Below are 20,331 nucleotides of genomic sequence, written 5' to 3' on the forward strand. Positions count from 1 at the left end.
GCTGCTTAATCTGTATCTCCAGTGTCCTGTGATTGTACTGTGATAGTAAGGGCATTCTTCAAAGAGGAATTGGTTAAATGAAACACATTTCTATGTTGGAATGCCATACAATACGAGAAGTTTATTTATATATTTTTATATATATATTATATATATGCACGTGTGTGTGTGTGTGTACACGCACGCACAAAAACAATGAAAACTATGTTTATAAAAGTAACACATGATAGAAAATTCAGAATTCAGGCTAGAGAGATGACATAGATGGATGGATAAAGATTGATTGGTTGGTTGATTGATTGACTGATTACACATAAGAGACATTATTTAAAACAAAAGTGAAAATCTCAAATACAATCTGTCAGCAGTGGCTACCTTCTCAGGAAGCCTCAAAGAAGACTTGCATTTTCCCCATTGTTTTAAGGCTTCCCGGTCCTGTAATCAGTCTTTAAAAAGTTCCATTTGGGGGGCTGGAGAGATGGCTCAGCAGTCAAGAGCACTGACTGCTCTTCAGAGGCCCTGAGTTCAATTCCCAGCAACCACATGGTGGCTCACAACCATCTGTAATGGGATCAGATGCCCTCTTCTGGTGTATCTGGAAACACCAGATGTGTGTGTGTAAGTTCCATTTTCCCCATTATGAAGGATACATTTAATCTTGTTCACCCAACCTTTTTCAGATGTTCATCTATTATGTATGTAAATTTGTCATTTTAGCTGTAATTGAGACTTTTGTTGTGTCAATTATTCTAAGATATGAAAACAACTAAGGAACATATAATATTACAGTTGTTCCATTGTTGGGCTTTGCAAAAGCCAAATGGTTTTTATTGGATTCACTGAGAGAGATAGTTGTAGTTCTTGAATTATCTTTCATTGAATTAAATAATTCATGTTATCAAGGTCTAGTGGATCTGTATTTTTACTCTTTGTATATATGGACATATATGTCCATATGAGTATATGAAAAGGCTAGGGTTGATATTGGGAAGTCTTTATTGACTCTGTCACCATCTGGCCAGCCATCTGTCTATTTTAAGACAGGTTCTCTCATAAGATTGGCCAGTGAGCCTCCAGTATCCTCCTATTTCTGCCTTTAACAATGGGGTTACAGACATGTTCCACTTTGCTTCATCTTCATGCTTTCATGGAAAGCACTCTACCCACAGAACTGTCTCTCCAGCCTTTTAAAACTCTTAATGCCAAGCTATTGTTTCTTTGAAAGCTCCTTCAAAACTATGTAGGTATTTTCTCTTTGTTTAAAAAAAACTGCGTGTGTGTATACAGATGGGTGCACTGCTACACCTAGTGTTTTGTATTCGTACTTAGGGCATGAATTCAGGCCTTTATTTCTGTATGCCAGGCATTTCACCAAGAATCTATTCTCCCACTGTTCTCCTTTCTGTCTTTTGTTGTCATTTTAAATTTTAGTAACATAGATATATAGAGTACCAAGTCTACCCAGTCATGGTTGGTAATTTTTTAGAAATATTTTCAAGAGAAATCTAGCATTGGAGCTGAAGAGATGGCTCAGCAGTTGCGAGCACTGAATGCTTTTACAGAGGACCCAGCACCTACAGAATCTGACACCTCACAGACCAAACACCAGTGCACATAAAATAAATAACATTGTTCTTAAAAATCCAGCATCAAACTACTATAACCTTTCTATACATATAGAATTCCCATCTTTCTCATTCTGGGAAATTCATTCTGAGAAGTTGAAAAACATACCAAAAAGCAGAGATACAAATGATAACATCACTATGTACAACAATTGAAACAGTACTATCAAATATTTATTTTCGGTCTTTAAGAAAAATTTATGCTTATACAAAAAGCTGAAGCCCCATTTCCCACCCTCCCTTCCGTTTTACACTCATACAGACCAGCTCACAGGAGGGTGAAGTGGGTCACTCCTGTGTATCTTCTAAACATCTGCATAACGTATGTGTATCCATCACCACACAAAGTCCTAAGCTTCATGAAAGAAAATGTATGCACTTGAAAGTCATTGTAATCCTTCATTCTGAGCCCTCCCCAATACACACATGCACACTCACGCACACGCACACACACTCTCACGCACACACTCTCACACACACACACACACACACACACACACACTGTTTCTGGGCATCTTTGCTTTTAGTGGATCTCTTGGATTGTGCTTTATGGAGACACAGGCAGTACTTCACCTTAAGAATTTCCCATTATGTTCTCGGCAGGCATTTCGGTACTTCCCAGTATTTATTTGGCTACCCTGGATCAGCCCTAGGTGAATTTCCTTGTTTCTGTATGCTGATACATACTCACAAGCTAATTTAATGTTCAAGGGATGTTTCCTGTTCTCAAAGTCAGAGCTGTTTGATGGCTGTTTAGCTTTTATATGAAGTCCACTTCAGTCTTCATATATTTTACTTTTACTTTTCTGCATAGCTCATGGGATGTTTTTCTTCCTGCTAGAACAGTTTACTCCCAAACCGCCTTGGTAGTCCCTCTCTCCTGTGACATCGCTGTCATATTCTAAATTCTAGTAAACACACAGTAAATCCATTCAGTTCTCCTGAATTAGTATCGGACCCATCATGTTTCCCCTTGGTCTATGCTTTAAGATAGGTTCCACTGGTCCCTCAAGTCCTGATGTCACTCTGCATTTGTCATTTTCTCCAGCTGTTCAGACTTGCATTTCACTTCTTCACTCCATGTCTTCACTCTTCCTGCTTCAGTACAGTGTGCTAACCTTCAGTCTATTATGAAGATACAGGTAGCTGGAGGTGTGGTGCTAGGCAGTGTGCCTAGCATACATGAGTCTTGGGTCAGTTCTCTACGTTATTCTACTTGGAGTAATTTACTTTAATAGACTTCTTGCCTTGGTGCCAAATGGACCCAGAGGCTGTAATCAAAAGCTGGGCAAAGACCAAAATGTTCCCCTTCCCCCTTCTAAAGGGATACAGCTTAGGCCCCATGAGCTCACTGTCTAGCAAGGGTAACCTTGAACTTTCAATCTTTTTTCCACTTCATAAGTATTGCATTTGTAGGTGTGCAACACCTGGTTTATACAGATATTGTTAAAAGTTCAACCCCCCTCCCCCATTTAATACTAAGAATCCAAATTAAGGTCTTGTACACGCTTAACAAGTTTTAGTTGTCAGTTTTACTTCTTAAATTTGTGTGTGTGGTACGTGTTTGTATATGTTTGTGTACATGTGTATAAGAGCATATAGAGGCCAGAAGTAAACGTTGGCATTTTACTATATGACTTTCACTTTGTTTTTTGTAATAGGGCCTCTCACTGAACATGGAGTTCAGCAATTGCCTAGCCTGGCTGTTGAGCTGTTTCTAGGGATCTGAATTCAGCAAGCATTTTACCAGCTGAGCCAGCCCTTTCACTGTTGAATTTTACTTCTTGTAAAGATTTATCTTTATTTTAAATTATGTATATATGTGTATATGAGAGGTCTGTGTGCATGAGTAGTACAGGTTCCTAGAGGTGTCTGCCAGGTACCCTGGAACTGGAATTACAGATGGTAGCCAGCTGTGCTGCACGGTGCTGAGGGCCTGATGCTCTCTCTCTCTCTCTGGAAGAGTGTGCTACCAACTCCTGAGCCAATTCTTCAGCATTATTTTGCTTTATTTTTGATTTTTTTTTTTTTCCAGTCAGGATTTCTCTGTGTGTCCTTGGCTATCCTGGAACTTGCTCTGTAGATCAGAGTTCTGCCTGCCTCTCTGTCTGGCTACAAATATTTAATCTTTGAGGTAGGAAATTGGCTCAGTATTCACTTCATCAGATGGTAGCAGATAGTGCTCTCTCTCTCTCTCTCTCTCTCTCTCTCTCTCTCTCTAAACACCCTCGTGTTCCCCCCCATCCACCCACCCCTTCCTGCCTCCCCACCCTGACATTTCCTACACTGGGGGTGTCCAGCCTTGGCAAGATCAAGGGCTTCTCCCATTGGTGTCCAACAAGGCCATCCACTGCTGCATAGAGCTTTCTCCTTTTTTTATTGTATGTTTTGGGTTTTTGAGACAGGGTCTTAAGCATAAATTTAGTTCAACCTGGTTTGGAATTGATGGCCTCCAGCCTCATTGTCCTGAGTACTGCTTGTCTCAGCTTTTTTTTTTTTTTTTTTTTTTTTTTTTTTTTTTTTTTGATTATTGTAACCGTCTAGTGGATTTGTTTTTATGTGTCATCATATGTGCTGGAATTGACCCCAAGTCTGGCACATGTTAAGCATATGCTGTCCAGCTAAACTCTACTCCTAGTGCTGGCTTCATGACTTTTTGTGGATGGAGCATTCATGAATGTAACGGTTGTTTTTGGTGTTCCTGTTACTATTAGCTTTATTATTCTTTCCTTAGTTGATATGGGTTTGGGTGGCTTTCAGTGTTTAGATCTTAGACACTCTGTTGCTGTGAGCACTCATCTGAAAGCTGCTTTTGGGGAGGTCATGTTTTCTTTTCCTTAAGTATGCGCTCAGGGTTGACATACTGGTCACTTGGTAGCTACTTTCGAGGAATTGAGTGATTTTTTTTCCCCCCCTATACAAGTACTCCACACTCCCATCAGTATGATACTTCTCCTTAACTGTCCGAGAGAGTACAGATTGTTATTTCATTGTGGTTTTCATTTATATCTAGCAGGTAACAAATATTTTGTTTTATTTGGTTATTATAGTTATTAGTCATTTATATATCTGGTAAAATATGTACTGGATTCCATTGCTCTTTAAAAACTGATATTTATTTGAGGAGGAAGTAGAGACAAGAGAATACCTGAAGCATGCAGGACAGCTAGTCTTACCAGATCAGTGAATTTCAGATACAAAGAGAGACCTTGGGGGCTGGAGAGATGGCTCAGCGGTTAAGAGCACCCGACTGCTCTTCCAGAGGTCATGAGTTCAATTCCCAGCAACCACATGGTGGCTCACAAACATCTGTAAAGAGATCTGATGCCCTCTTCTGGTGTATCTGAAGACAGCTACAGTGTACTTATATATAATAAATGATTAAATCTTTAAAAAAAGAGAGAGAGAGACCTTGTCTCAAAAAATAAGGTGGAGAGAGAGAGAAAGACACTCAACATTGACCTCTGGCAAGTGTGGGCACATACACATACTAATATTTATATATCTTATCTATATATACATATATATACATATACACACATAGAAACATGTTATATATACATATATATCACACAAACACAAAATGTGTTTATATGTCAAGTCAGCAAGTAGAAAGAAGTATTACAGAGCAACCCAGAATTATTTAACATTTATTTATTTAATTTATTTATTTAATATTTAATTTCTCTGCTCATGGGTATTTGTAACTTAAGAGACTTTTATGAGTATTTCCAACCTTTTTTTAAGCTTCATTTACTTTATTTTTTTTTTTGTTCTCCTTCTTAAATCTTGCTTGTTTATTCACTTGTTCTGAGTCAGTATGTCTGTGAGTTTATGTGCACTATATGCATGCAAGTACCTGAGGAGAGGAGGATGCCAGCTTCCCTAGATCTGGACTTAGAGATAGTTGTGAGCTACTTGGTGTGGCTGCTGAGAACTGAACCCAGGTGTAAGCAGTGAGTGCTTTAAATGGCATAGCCATTTCTAACTGCGTTTCCCAGTCCTGTCTGCTTGGACTATGTGTCTCCTGCACTGTATACATCACTCACCTTTCCTGACAAAGGCACACTGAAACCTACATGCAAAACTAATTATAGGAGTTATTACCCAGTCTATAATTTGCGTATAAAATAATTTATGATCATTTGATTATTTAAAGCTTACCTTCAGAAACATGAAGATACCATATCCAGCTTTTGGATCTCATATTTAACTTGCTTTGTTTTCCTCTTGGCCATGACTCCTAACTTGCATAAAAGGGTTTGTTTTATAAAGAGGTATATGTTTCTATTCATACACACTTTTGGAGAAAGATGCAAAACTTTCCTGTGATTGGTGATGTACTTTTATTATAGGCTCAACAAAACAGCCCTTCGTCCACGGGGTCTGGCAATACAGAACATTCTTGCAGCTCCCAGAAACAGATCTCCATCCAGCACAGGCAGACCCAGGTAGGTGGGGGCCCTGCAGAGCTTCACTCAGGAGTAGGCCTGACCTAACCATGTAGAAAGTCTGACTCTCCCCTTTGACTATACCCATTGTTAGTCTCTTCAGAACTTGCATTGTGAGGAATTCTGGTCCTTTGGAAAGAATTTTAACAGGCTTTTCTTCACCTTTGTGGTATGTAGTAGGCATGATTTTGCTTTGTCATGGTATGGAGACAAGAGCACGAAGTTTGAAGGCCTCTGGGCCTAGGTGCAAATTCTGGCTCTGTTGTTTACATTTAATATAATGCAAAATTAGGTGAGTGATTCCAGTCACCTTAGGCAGTGACAGGAGGCTTTCAATAAATGTTAATTTTAAAGAAATAGTTTATTTCCTCCTGTATTTTGAGAATGTTATACCAACAAAATTTCTTCTTAAACAGTCTTCAGAAATGTTCTAATGTAGAGACTATTCTAAACATTAGCATAGTGTTTCTTTCATATGCCTGTAAATCCCAGCAATGGGGAGACTAAGGCAAGAGGATCTTGATTTCAGGGCCAGCTCAGGCTGTCCCCAGAAAAGTAAGGAAAGGAAAAAGAAAAAAAGGAAATTATATTTGAAAAGGATAGTAGATCTTGGCTCCGATTGTATTTTTCTAAGTTAGTTTATTGGGTATTCTTGTCTGTGTTCCCCTCAACACAGGATGCTTGTCAGTTAAGAACTAGATAAGAAATTTTTATTTTGTCGGAGCCACTAGTGTTTGGACATGGAAGAGCCTAGATAGTTGAGCACTCAGGACTTTTCTGCTTTTCCACTTTCTTTCTGTTTCCACTAGGGGGCACGCTTGTTCCTCGAAACTTTGCTTCCTGTCTCCCAAAATCCTTTCTAGAAAATGTGATTTCAATTCTATGGTGTCAAATAATTTTTATTCAATATACAGTATTGTGAGAATTTGTATAGTTAATTCCAAAAGTAATGTTTTTGCAGTGCAAGTTTTGTGGATGTTGCTAAGGTTTGAAGGATGGGGTGAGGAAAGTAGATTTCATTTCTGAGTTGTCTGTCCAGCTGCTCATGTTAGCCAGTGGTTCTCCAGAAAGCAGGAAAGTGTGATGGCATGTAATGTGTTGTGACTAATTCTAAATTTGTGTACTTTTGTCTTTGTAGTCTGACCTCACAATAGAAAAAATATCTGCACTAGAAAACAGTAAGAACTCTGACTTAGAGAAGAAGGAAGGAAGAATAGATGATTTATTAAGAGTAAGTATAAAGTATATAGAGACTTTATAACAAGCACCACTTCTGTATACTTGGATCATGTGCACATTGTAGATAATTACGATAGACAATTAACACAGTGAATAAGGACCATTTGAGGAAGCACTGGAGTCATATCGTTCTAAATACCTTCTTTAAGTTGGAGAATTTGCAATGCAGGATTTTGATACTTGGCTTTATGTTAGAGAACCAAATATGTGGAGTTGTGGTTGGATTAAGTTTCACATTTTTACCATTTGAAAATAGTCATTTTTATATTCTTGCTTTTTTTAATTTTTCTTTTGAGACATGGTCTTTCTATGTTGCTTGACTACCCTAGAACTCAATATCTAGATTAAGCTAACCTCAAGCTCTCAGTGATCTGCCTCTGCTTCTGCCTCCTCTGAGTGTTAGACTTAAAAGTATGCAGCATTACACCTGGCTTTCACAACGATAAGTGGTCTACTGGTTATTCAGACATGTATGTGTGTGAGCTTGTATAAGTCTATGTGCACCACATACATGCAGGAGACCATGGGGGTCAAAAGAGGGCATTGGGTACCATAGAACCAGTGGTAGTTAGTGAGCCACTGTGTGGGTACTGGGAATTGAATATGGATCCTTTACAAGAGCAGTAGGTGCTTTTAACTGCTGAGCCATCTCTCCATTCCCATTTCTTACATTTTAAAAAGCTATTTTTACATGGACCATACAGCTCAATTTAGATCTTTGATTTTTCTGCACAGTGTGTGCATGTGTACGTGACTGAGTCTCACTGTGTAGCCTAGAGTGGCCTTCAATTTATAATCCTTCTGCCATGGCTTCCCAAGTGCTGATATAATATATAAGCCAGTATTATCATGCCTGGCACCATAGGATACATACATACATACATACATACATACATACATACATACATACATACATACCTACCTTTCTCTTCCTCTTTCCCTCCTCCTCCCCACTTTTTCTTGATTTAGTATTTAATCATTTATTTTTACTTATTTTTTTCAACTTTATGTATGGGTATTTTGTATACACCACGTATGTTCTTGAGTCCAGAAGAGGACATTGGACTCTGAAATTGGAGTTACAGGTGATTGTGAGCTGCCATGTTGCCGAGAATCAAACCTGGGTCCTCTGCTAGAAAAGTTAGTGCTCTTAACTGCGGAGCTATTTCTCCAGCTCGTGGTTTTACTTTTTTTGGTTTTTTGGGTCTCTTGTATCCCAGGTGGCTATTCATTACTTTTAAAAAGATAATTATTTTGTGTGTATGAACATTCATGTGCCTTGGTTTATGTATAGAGGTCAGAGCACAGCCTTAAGGAGATATTTCTTTCCTTCCATGTGAGTCCCTGGGATTAAATGAACCCAATTTGTCAGGCTTGACATCAGGAGCCTTAAACCACTGAACCATCCTGCAAGTATTTGTTACTTTTAGAAATTTGTATTTTTGCCTGGACTCAGGCTTAAAAGAGAAGCTCTAGTGAGAACAGCTGGTGTCTTTTGGCAGTGTGTGCCTGCAATTTTTCTTTGGCTTCCTTTATTCTATTGGCTAAAAGTTTAGCATATTCAGCAACCTCTGATGTTTGTTAGTGCATCGTTTCTTCAGTGGAATGTGCTGGAGGCTATGTTGTGGGACACCTAGCTAGAGTAACAAGACACTGAATCTTGGGTGCTGTGGTGCTGGGTTTCCTACATTCCTTCTCTATTTAAAGACTTTCAAACAACATATTAGCAGATATCATCTTTTTTAGAGATACAGAATATCTTTAGACTTTGCTAGATAATTTGGACTCCACATTGAGGCAATACAGAATCTGTCAATCCCAGAGAATATCCATCCTTTTATTTAAGAAAAACAAACAAACAAACAAATAACCAGGTTGAGAGCTCTCAAACTGACATCCAGAGTACAACCGATACAGGTGTGTATTTATTCTCTGTCTCTGTCCTTTGTTTTCTGTAACCGGAGTGCCCCTTGCTGACTAGAAGGCACATTGACTGCAGGTCAGGTTGATCTGCTCTGTAAGGGGAGCTGGGTTCTTGTTCCCATTGTGGCTTTGAACCATTGTAACCTTTCATTTTCCCCCCAGAACTACGTGGCCACAAACTTTTGGAGAGTATGGAATGTTTGTCCATTTGGTTCAGTGCAGGTCTGGCAGCCAGTGCTGGGAAGGGGATACCCAGAATGTGCTTTGAATATAGAATTTGTCAACACTGACCCACATTTTTTTCTTTATTTTAATGATTGGACCTTCTTTAGTGCTGGAATTAAAGATGCATGTCACTGTGCCTAGCAACATTTTCTGCATTTTAAACCTGATGTTCACATTCCTCATTCAGAGTTACATCCCATGGGCCTTTTTATTTATGGTTGTTTCCCCATACTTGAATGAGAAGAGCAGTTTATTTTTAAGCAACAGTCGCTTACTTACATTGATTGTTTGCTTGAAGTAAGCGTGTGTGTGTATGTGTGTGTGTGTGTGTGTGTGTGTGTGTGTGTGTGTGTGTGTGTGTTGTATTCACATGTGTTGAGAGACCAGGCCTGTGTGTGCTTGTCGAGGCCATGAAAGGGCACACAGCATTCTTTTTTTCACTCCTTTTCCTTTGAAACAGCATCCCTCTCCCTGGAGCTAACCCTGGTGTTTTTCTTCCTCTGTCCTTCCCAGCGCTGAGCTCATAGGTGTATACAGCTGTGTCTGGCTTTTTATAGTGACATTGAGGATCTGAGCTCAGGTCCTTATGCTTACATAGCAAGCACTCTTACTCCCTGTGGTATCTTCCCAGCACCCTGAAGAAGAAGAAGTAGTAGTAGTAGTAGTAGTTGTTGTTGTTGTTTGGTCCTCTTGGATGCTAATTGAATTGACAATTAAGATTTATAGTGAGATTGTCTTTCTAAAACATCCTTAGTCAAAATCCAGTATCAAGAGTTTAATGCAGAGTAGGTTCACTGGACTCAACAAGGATTATCACTTTATTTCCCTTGACTGCTTGTCAAGATGACGAGTTTGGGGGTATATCTCAGGGGTAGAGCACTTGTCTGCATGATCCCCACCACTGGGATCGGGGACAGTGTTGGCGAGAGATCCAGATCGAGATGGCGGAATGTATGAACAACTTAAGCCCTAGCTTTCTTTACTTCGTAGGCCCTTTGTCCTTCACCATCATCTTCTGCCTACTTATGATCCTTTTTTCCTACTGGGTTTCTTGCTTGTCTTCTAGAGACTGAATTCAGGGCCTCTTCCAGTTCTCTTTGTGTTATAAAACATTCTGACCAACAATAACAAAAAGGATGAAAGTGTATTTGACTTATATTTCCAGGTCAGTCTTGCACTGAGGGAAGTCAGGGCAGAAACCAAAGGCACAAATTCGAAGTAGTTTAGAATGGGAAGCAAAAGCATAAAAGAATACTGCTTGTTGGATGGTTCATTGACACATGTGTAATTAGCCTTCTTACACAGCGCAGGACCATTTGCATAGGGACAGTAGAGTCCACTTTGATCTGGGTCTCGTACATCAAGACACTCACCCATAGACATGCCTACAGGCCAATCTGATATAGGCAATTTCTCAAAAAAAATTGTTTTTATTTCCTTTCAGAAAATAAAAGTTTATCATGAGTTTTCCCACTTAAGATGTTGGGTCTGACTGCATTGGGTACTGCCAGCCAGTTCCTACTCCCAACATGGACTCCTAGAAACTATTAATAGTAGAAACCACAACTTTAAATTGCCACAGACTTGGAGAGAACATTCACCTTCCAGAAATCTATTAGATTTTGTATAGATGTTCTTGGTCTTTGCTTATAGGTTTTTCAATATGAATTGGATAGTCACACTTACCTAAGCTCAGTGAGACTTTTCCTCTGATAACATGGTCCATAGGATTCTGTGGGAACAGCAGGTACGCCTGTATAGAGAGTAGGTATATTTAGAATGGGAAACTGTTTCACACAGGCTGCTTTAAAACTGGAGCTGAGCTGGCACACATCTTTAGTCTCTATACTTGGTGTCAGAGACAGCCAGATCTCTTGTAGTTCAGGGCTTGATGTGTAATAGTTCTAGTACATCCTACATAGTGAGCTCCTGTCTTAAAAAAACAAGAGCAACAAAAGACACTTGAGAGATTGCTCAGTAGTTAAGGACAATTGCTGATCTTTCAGAAAACCTAGGTTTGCTTTCCTAGCAACTATGGTGGCTCACAAGCATCTGTAACTTGGAATCCAATGCCTTCTTCTGGTCTTGGAAGGCATACATGTGGTACACAGACTTAAATGCAGGCAAAACACCTATACATGGCTTTTTCCCACTCTCTCCTCTTCCCCCCTTCTCTTCCTTCTCCTCCTCCTTCAGCTAAAAAAAGTCAGTAAATTTTGTTGTTTAGTAACTCAGTGATAAATTTAGGAATTTCAAAGCCAGATTTGGCCATGGGTTAGTGGTTTGTCCCCTCTCTGTTCTTTTAGGAGTCTTGAGTTTTTCAGAGTATTTAGTCCATCCTGTAATATTCTGACCACAGCAAAATTAACTATTTATTTACCTCCTCATATTCTGGAAGCAAGCTCTTATTTCTGATCGGTGTGGGCATGAATGTCTGGGCTTCTCTGGGGAGAACCGTCCCTGAGAACTCGTTCCATTTCTCTTTAGAAGTAAGCTGAGTGTGTAAGGCCTTGGTCAGCATACGTTTAGCACACTTACTCAGTCTTGGACTGATTCCATAGCACCACCAAATACCTTTAACATAAACAACACGTACAGTTCTATGTTTATGTTACCATTAACATAAAGATTGATCAAAGGGGTGAATTATTTCCTTTATAGAGACAGATTTAGTAATGTTTTTTTTTTCTCTTCCTAGAAAGTATTTTCTGCTAATCTATCTTCCTTAAAACTAATTTAAAAATCTTTTCCTGTTGAAGGCCAACTGTGATTTGAGACGACAGATAGATGAACAGCAAAAGATGCTAGAGAAATACAAGGAACGATTAAATAGATGTGTCACCATGAGCAAGAAGCTCCTTATAGAAAAGGTCAGTGATGATGAGCCTGAAATCTATATCCTAAGCTATTCTAATGTGTGTCATTTTGGTAAACATTTATGTCCTATGTACACAGTGTTCTGCCTGCATATATGCCTACCCACCAGAGGGGGGTGTCAGATACCATAATAGATGGTTGAGAGCTACCATGTGGTTGCTGGGAACGACCTTTGGAAGAGCAGTCAGTGCTCTCAGCCTCAGCGCCATCTCCCCAGCCCATGCTAACACTTTCGTAACTGAGATAAACATATTGAAATGTAAAATTTCTGAGGAATAAAGTTCTTATGACCGAGTTTTTTCCTTGCATGTACACCAGACCAAGATTCCCCAGGTGATAATATGATCCTGTCTTCTGGCTGTTCATTGCTTTAAGTGTGAGTTTGACAGCTGGTCCCTGTTGAGGTTATTTTAGGTGTTGGATGCCTCCTCCCCTCCCTTCTTCCTTCTCTTATCCCTTCTCTCCTCTCCACTTTTGAGATGATATATGATTTATCAGCAGTATTTTCCCTGATAATACTATAATTATCAGTTTGTAAAGAATGCTAATTATTTGTTTTGCTCCTTTTACTCCAGTCAAAACAAGAGAAGATGGCATGCAGGGACAAGAGCATGCAGGACCGATTGCGATTAGGTCACTTTACAACTGTCCGGCATGGAGCCTCTTTTACTGAACAGTGGACAGATGGTTATGCTTTCCAAAACCTCATCAAGTAAGTCAACTGTCAGGATTAAGTAGGGGAACTTTAATGTATTTGGATTTTTATTTTAAAGTTTTCTGTAATTACAGTCAGTAAAAAAAATGTAGGATTACCAGGCAGTAGTCACTCATGCCTTTAATCCCAGCATTCAGGGACTGATGCAGATAGGCAGATCTCTAGTTCGAAGCCAGTCTGGGCTACAAAGCAAATTCAGTTCAGCCCAGCTTACATGATGAAAACCCCTATCTCAAAAACAAAAGAGACAAACTCTGGGTGGGTAGGTCTGTCTATCTGTCTCTGTGTTTGTGTGTCTGTCTGTCTGTCTGTCTGTGTATATCTTGAGTTGTATATCTGATGCTACCTTCATCTAAGACAGGAAGATACATGGAGGCATTATATTTTTATACTATTAATTTGCTTATTTCTTAAACTGAGAATTGCAACTAGGACCTCATGCCTGCTGGGCAAGCACTCTACCATTGAGCTGAGTTAGCTGCATTTTAATCAGGACACACTCTGACTTTTGACCTCCAGATCACAGCTAGGACTTAGATTCTCTTTTCCATTTTTCTTTGTTGAAATAGGTTTGTTTAATATGAATTGGAGAGCATGTTATTATTTTAGAGTGACAATGACCCATAAAAGATTGGGTCCTGAAAGAAAAGTACAAATACAGATGCTATGTGTAGTAAACACATATGAAGCATCAACTTCAAGCTTAGTTGAAAAGTTATTTTGCTTTGCAAATGTACCAGTATGTGGTGTGGGGCTGGTGGGTTGGTTGGTGGGTTGGTTTGGTTTTGTTTTGTCTTTTAAAGGCTGTTAAATCAGAGATATCCTGAAAGTTAAGCAGAGTAGCATCTTCTCTATGAGTGAGGCATACCTGTAGCTGAAGTGTACTAAGGCTGTCATACCAAGGCATGCCATCCCATGACACCTTGACCAAGAAGTGCGATTGCCCGTTCTATGTTCATAAGTGTAGAGTCAGTATTGCTACTCAAATCTCCATTATATAGTCTCAGCTATATAATGTGCTCAGACTGAATCTAAAGTAGGATAATTGCCACCTAAGATTTATAATGAGATTGTCTCTCTAAAAAAAATCTGTTGTCTGCTGGGCCGTGGTGGCGCATTCAACTTTAATCCCAACGCTTGGGAGGGAGAGGCAGGTGGGTATCTGTGAATTCAAGGCCAGCCTGGTCTACAGAGCAAGTTCCAGGCAGCCAGGGCTACACAGAGAAACTCTGTATGAATTTTTACAAAAAAGAAACAGAAAAAAAAAAAAAAGAAACTTCTTAGCCGAACTCCAGTGCACTGGGCCACCATACTGTACATGTACAGCTTCAGCATTGTGTTGTATGGTAATAGAGTTAAGATTGCAAGGCACTCGGGACTTCTGATAGGGTGGTCATTTCAGTCCAACTTTTCCTAATTGAATGCAGACTTTATCTTCTTAGCTATTAAAGGGGAATCTGAAAATTGTTCCATTAAAGTCTGTAAGGTCGTAGCAAATATTTATCCACTTTCCCTCACCTTTCAGCCATAACTGGTTCCTTAAAGTACAGACTTTTTCCCAAAGCACCCCCACGGGTTATAGGCTCCTGCACCCTGAAGGCTAAAGCACAATCTCCGTCCCAGGAAGCAAGCTTAGCACTCTGAAGGCTGTCATGCACGCGGGGAAGTCGTTCGCATGCATGCCACAGCAGTGGAATTTACTTACCTTCTGTGCCATATTCTTTATATTTCTAGGCAACAGGAAAGGATAAATTCACAGAGAGAAGAGATAGAAAGGCAACGGAAAATGTTAGCAAAACGGAAACCCCCTGCCATGGGTCAGGCCCCTCCCGCAACCAATGAGCAGAAACAACGGAAAAGCAAGACCAATGGAGCTGAAAATGAAACGTATGTTCTTGATGCTATAAAATTAAAGACCCCATTTCCCCAATACAGCTACCTTGTTGAACATCTGTGGAAGCCCCTATAAAGAGGTCCTTGGGGTTTAAAGATTTGGTTTTATAGACATATTAATGGATTTGTTCAACTCAAAGGCTATGTAAAATGTATCAGCTGATTTCATTACCTTGCTCTTTACTCAGAAAGTTTGAAATGAGGAAAAGTGCTGTTTCTTCTGGACAACATACATTTTGTTTGCCTGTTGATATTAAATATATCACTAATAATTTTCACTTATGTGTAGCTCTAGGTTAGGATAAGTTTATATCATTTTATGGGAATTGGTATTGTCTTAATGGAGATGATCTGGCTAATATATTAGAATGCTCTTTATTGGCTAAAAGAGTAGTCAGTTAACGCAAACTTAGAAGTAAGCTTAGAGGGGGTGGAGAAAACTCCATGGTTAAGAGCACCGGCTCCTCTTGTAAAGGGCCAGGGGGCAGCTGACAACTGTCTATAACTCTAGTTCCAGGGTATTTGATGCCCTCTTCTTACCTTTGAGGACACTGGACATGTACATAGACACACAAATGGTTAAAATATCCATACATATAAAGTGAAAAGTCTTGAAAAAGAAAAAGAGTAAGGCAAAAAAAAAGTAGTTGTTATTTTAGAAAAAGAATACTTCACTCTGGGCAGGTGATGCATGCCTTTAATCCCAGCAGTTAGGAAACACAGGCAGGATCTCTGTGCATTTAAGGCTAGCCTGATCTATGTAGTGAGTTACAGGACAGATAGGGCAACACCGAAAAACCCTGCCTCCCAGCCCTCCCCCTAAAAGGAATATTTTATGATAAGACAATTCTTAACCTTATGAGCATTCTTCCCACCTCCCATCCCCTTACCCCCATGCCCCACGCCTCATTCTGGAAACTTGTGGAAAACACTATTATGGCATTTCTCAACTTGTGGGTTGAGTTGTGACCTCTTTGGGGTTGTAAGACCCTTTCACAGGGGTTGCCTAAGACTATGAAAAACACACATGTTTACATTATGATTTATAACAGTGGCAAAATTATGAAGTAGCAACAAAAAGAATTTTATGGTTGGGGGGTCACCACAACATGAGGAACTATATTAGAGGGTCACCGTGTTAGGAAGGTTGAGAACACTGCTCTAGTTTCTTAAAGTCAGTCATAAGTTATTACCTAGCCATCACACACAAGTAAGACTGAAAATCGCCCTCTCTTCTTTTCTTTTGTCTTTAGTTGAAAGTAAATTTCTTGTCCAAAAATAGGACAGACGGACAGACAGACAGACAGACAGACACACACACACACACACACACACACACACACACACACACACACGGTATTATGTACACAAACATTAAAAAGACAAAAGGCTTATTATTTTGCTTTTTCAATGTTTGTATATCAATATCAAAAACATTAGCCTGTAATCTATGCCAAGGGTGCTACTTCAATTACAACTGTGTTAACAAGTTCAGGAACTACATCTTCTTTTGTCCCAGTGAGAAAGATGCTTAACTCCAGCCCTCACCCATGTGTGCCCAATGTGTTAGGAGGTCTTACCCTTGACATGCGCTTTATGTTAGATGCTTATTTTTATGCGAGGCCCTTTTCTGGACTGCAGATCTTAAAGGAAACGACCCCAGTTTTAGGAGTTCATAATTTATACAGGGGAGACAACACCTAAACAAGCCAAAATTTCAATTTAGTGATAAAAGTGTCCATGGTAAACTAAGTTTGAGAAACACTTTTGTTAATGTAACAGTATTTTTAAACTAGTATATTTAAAAACAAAACAAAACAAAAAGAAAAACCTAGTGTATTTTGTATCAGAAACTCCAAACATCATATATGAAAGAGTCTCTGGGCATCCCAAGCAAGTCATGATTTTCTTTGGTGAGTTCTGTGGTTATATGCAGAGGGGTCTACCCTCCAGTATTACTTGAAAAGTACTTAATACTGGTACATGAAACCATTGTCTTAAAAACTATAAAAGGTGTACAGTGTGTGTGCATGCACTCCATGACTACACACCACCAAATAGTAATTAGATTTAATCTAGGCCAGTAATATGCTCATGAGTGGTTACCGGATGGAGTCCGTAAAATCCAAGCTGGGGGACATTCAGTCCACTTCTTAATTATAGGATTTGTGACTTGGCTCCTCTGTCTGACCAGAAGTCAACACAGGCCTCTGGAGTGAGTTACATTATCCCTTCCTGATATGGAACCTGTTAACGACATGGAGACATTTTAAGTTCTTAGCTGTCTTTCTTCCTCCTCCTCCTCCCCTCTCTCCCTCCCCCCACTTCTCCCCTTTTCACTGGAATGAACTGGAGTAGCAGCTACAGGTATTCTGCAGCTGTGGACTAATGCAGCCACGCTAGTACTTGTGGTGTTACTTTTCTACTCTTCTCTTTTCTGTTAGTGTTCGTGTAAATAGTGACACTTAAACCTTTGAAGGAGATGAATGTGTGGAAGGTAGAAATGGAGAAAATTTACTTTTTTATTCTTCGGCTAGAAGGATGTGTGCTTGGAGTAGGTGGGGCTGAGATGAGTGAGTGCGTGTCATCTCGCGGCCCCTTCTTCTGTGCTCTGACACTCGTTATGTAGTTACAGCCTTGTGTTGGGTAGGCCTTATGACTTAGCAACATGTCACTGAACATTTCATAAATATTAAAAATATAGCTTACATGCTGTTTTTTTCCTCTTTGCATCTTATCTGAGATTAAGAGTTTCCTTTTGATCATAGGACTTCAAATAACCTGGCTTTTCGTCATTTTAAACATGAAAACTTTATATACTCTAGTAGCATATTTAAGTATTTCTGTTAAATAAGCATGTTATTACTTCCTAGAACTTACTGAAATTGTTACCATTGTTTTTCAGGTTAACCTTAGCTGAATACCATGAACAAGAAGAAATCTTCAAACTTAGATTAGGTCATCTTAAGAAAGTAAGTATGATGGGAAAAATCTTTTTTAAGAAATGTAATTTCCACTTTACATTTCATACAGAAATGACTTGGTCATTTGGACAAATATAATTAATTGTGGCTTTGTATGCTGCATGAGTCCTGCACTCCTGCCATCACAGTCCTGTTTTGTCGTTTCTAATGGTTGGATTTTTATTTTCAAGGCAGTGCAAGCGATTAAGCGAGAGTTTCCTTTACCCCGGGGATGTATCATAGAAAATGTCTATTTTATAGAGCTGCCCACGTGACTTTCCTTAAAGTAGAAGTTACATATGACTAATCTATCTGAAATTGATGGAAGAACTCCTGTGTTACTAGCAGCTCTTATTTTTTTGTGTAAAGTAACTAAAGAAAATATATTGTACCATCAATATTCTAATACTTAAAAGAATTTGTTGGTGATATTCACTGAATCTTTCAATATTGAAGGTCATGGGCATGGTGTCTGTTTCTGATTTTTGAAAGAGTTTTATGGCACAGCCCAACCTGGCCTAGAACTCAGGATCCTCTTGTCTCAGCTTCCTGAATACCAGGTTTAAAGGAGTATGTCAGTGTGTCTTATCATTTTCATGTGGCTGATAGGAGGAGTTTTTGTTATTGGGCTATTTTGTGTGTGTGTACATGTGTGCATGTGCATTATGTTAGAGATTGAACCCAAGACCTTAACATATGTGTAGTATGAAGTGCGGTTTGTTGTTGTTGTTGTTGTTGTTGTTAGGATGGGGGAGGGTGTGCTAGAAATTGAACCCAAGGCTTTAAAGATGCTAGGTAAGTGCTTTACCACAAATTTAACATATCTAGCCCCAAGATATAATAAATGTCGCCTGCCTCCCTCCCTCCCTCCCTCCCTCCCTCCCTCCCTCCCTCCCTTCCTTCCTTCCTTCCTTCCTTCCTTCCTTCCTTCCTTCCTTCCTTCCATAGGCTCTTAAACACAGCAGCCAGGTGCTGGAGAAATGGCTTGGCTGTTAAGAAAGTTTGTTTTTCTTTTATAGATCTGAGTTTGGTTCCCAGCATGTCTGGCTAGCTGCTCATAACTGCTTGTAACTTCAGCTCCAAGGATTTGACGTCTTCTTCTGTCCCCTGCTATCACCTGCACACATGGCATACATGTAGACACGCGCACACACACACACACACACACACACACACACACACACACACACACCCCTTATAGATGCTATTTATGATGATGGTAGTCAACATTAGTTTTTGTATAACACACACACACAGATCTTAGATGTTAGTGAAATTTAAGGTATTGAGTACATTCGATACCCAAGGGATGAAACGACGTAAATGTGAATTTTGTAAGGTTTTTGCAAAAGCCTGTATGTATATGCATAAAGTATTCCTAGAAAGTTATCAGCGGTTACATCTGAGGACTAGATGATCAATGCAGAGTATCTTCTGTTAGTTTTTTAGCAAGTGAAATAGGTGTCGTTATTTTTAAATGAAAATGTAATATTCTCTGGGTTCTGAACTTTTTTCTTTTTCCCTTTTCAGGAGGAAGCAGAAATCCAGGCAGAACTGGAAAGGCTAGAAAGGGTTAGGAATCTACACATCAGGGAATTAAAAAGGATACATAATGAAGATAATTCACAGTAAGCAACTTGGGGCATAATGAGCTGTAAATTGCTGAATATTTTATGTCATATATGGCCTAGAGCGATGTCATTACTTTTTTTTCCAAATGAGTGTATTTAGTTCCTTTTTAGGATATAATATAATTTTATGAACAAAATTTCAATCTTCTTTGTATTAAGAAGTAAGGTCATATATGTGTGCATATAGCATTTTACCTGAGTAGAGTTTACTAAAACAATAACACTTGCCAGCCCGGATGGGGTTTGCAGCATAGATGTAACTGTGGAGATGGAAACCCACCACAGTGTGGTGCTGGAGAGAGGATTAGGTGAGCTCACAGCCATTTTCTGAGTAGGTAAGGCTAATAAAACTTATATTTACCACATTAATTATAGATTCACACTCAACTTTGTTTATAAGCCATTTCTATGATTAAAATTAGGGGAAAGTCGCTTTCAAGTGGGAAATGTTTTTTAATCACTGATTAGTTTTTCCCCATTTAGATCTGGCTGTGTGTTTTGTTTGACCAGTGTGAGCCTTGACCCATTATTCTGCCAAGCAGCATTTACTGTGAACTCATATATCAGCAAGGAGTTCAAGTGCTCTTCTGGCCTCACACCTAATCCTCGTGACAGCCCCATAATCTTAAATACATCAGTCGGGAAACAAGTTTAGAGAGATGAAGTTAATTTGAACAGGAGCCCAAATTAAGTGTCAAATTTAGGTCTACTTCATTTAAATCTCCATAATAATATTATCTCTTCCCCACTGCTTTCTTAAATTCAGAATAAAGGAATTTGAGCCTTAGT

The 20,331-nt window shown here is 39.3% G+C and overlaps 1 protein-coding gene across 19 annotated transcripts in view; it reads left to right on the forward strand.

Annotated features, from left to right (window-relative positions):
• The window catches only part of Tlk2 (tousled-like kinase 2), a 99,805-nt gene that overhangs the window by 50,781 nt on the left and 28,693 nt on the right, over positions 1-20,331 (forward strand). For 14 of the 19 annotated variants that reach the window (XM_006247574.5, XM_039086139.2, XM_039086133.2 and 11 more), the window contains 7 exons: positions 5,981-6,076; positions 7,215-7,307; positions 12,223-12,333; positions 12,916-13,052; positions 14,790-14,942; positions 17,854-17,920; positions 19,442-19,539. In XM_006247574.5, coding sequence (XP_006247636.1) covers positions 5,981-6,076; positions 7,215-7,307; positions 12,223-12,333; positions 12,916-13,052; positions 14,790-14,942; positions 17,854-17,920; positions 19,442-19,539 — 755 coding nt within the window. The remainder of the gene's footprint in view (positions 1-5,980; positions 6,077-7,214; positions 7,308-12,222; positions 12,334-12,915; positions 13,053-14,789; positions 14,943-17,853; positions 17,921-19,441; positions 19,540-20,331) is intronic. The other 5 variants (XM_063269191.1, XM_063269192.1, XM_063269190.1 and 2 more) reach the window with 2 other exon arrangements.

This window comes from Rattus norvegicus, chromosome 10 (genome assembly GCF_036323735.1).
Source record: "Rattus norvegicus strain BN/NHsdMcwi chromosome 10, GRCr8, whole genome shotgun sequence".
Classification (NCBI taxonomy): domain Eukaryota; kingdom Metazoa; phylum Chordata; class Mammalia; order Rodentia; family Muridae; genus Rattus; species Rattus norvegicus.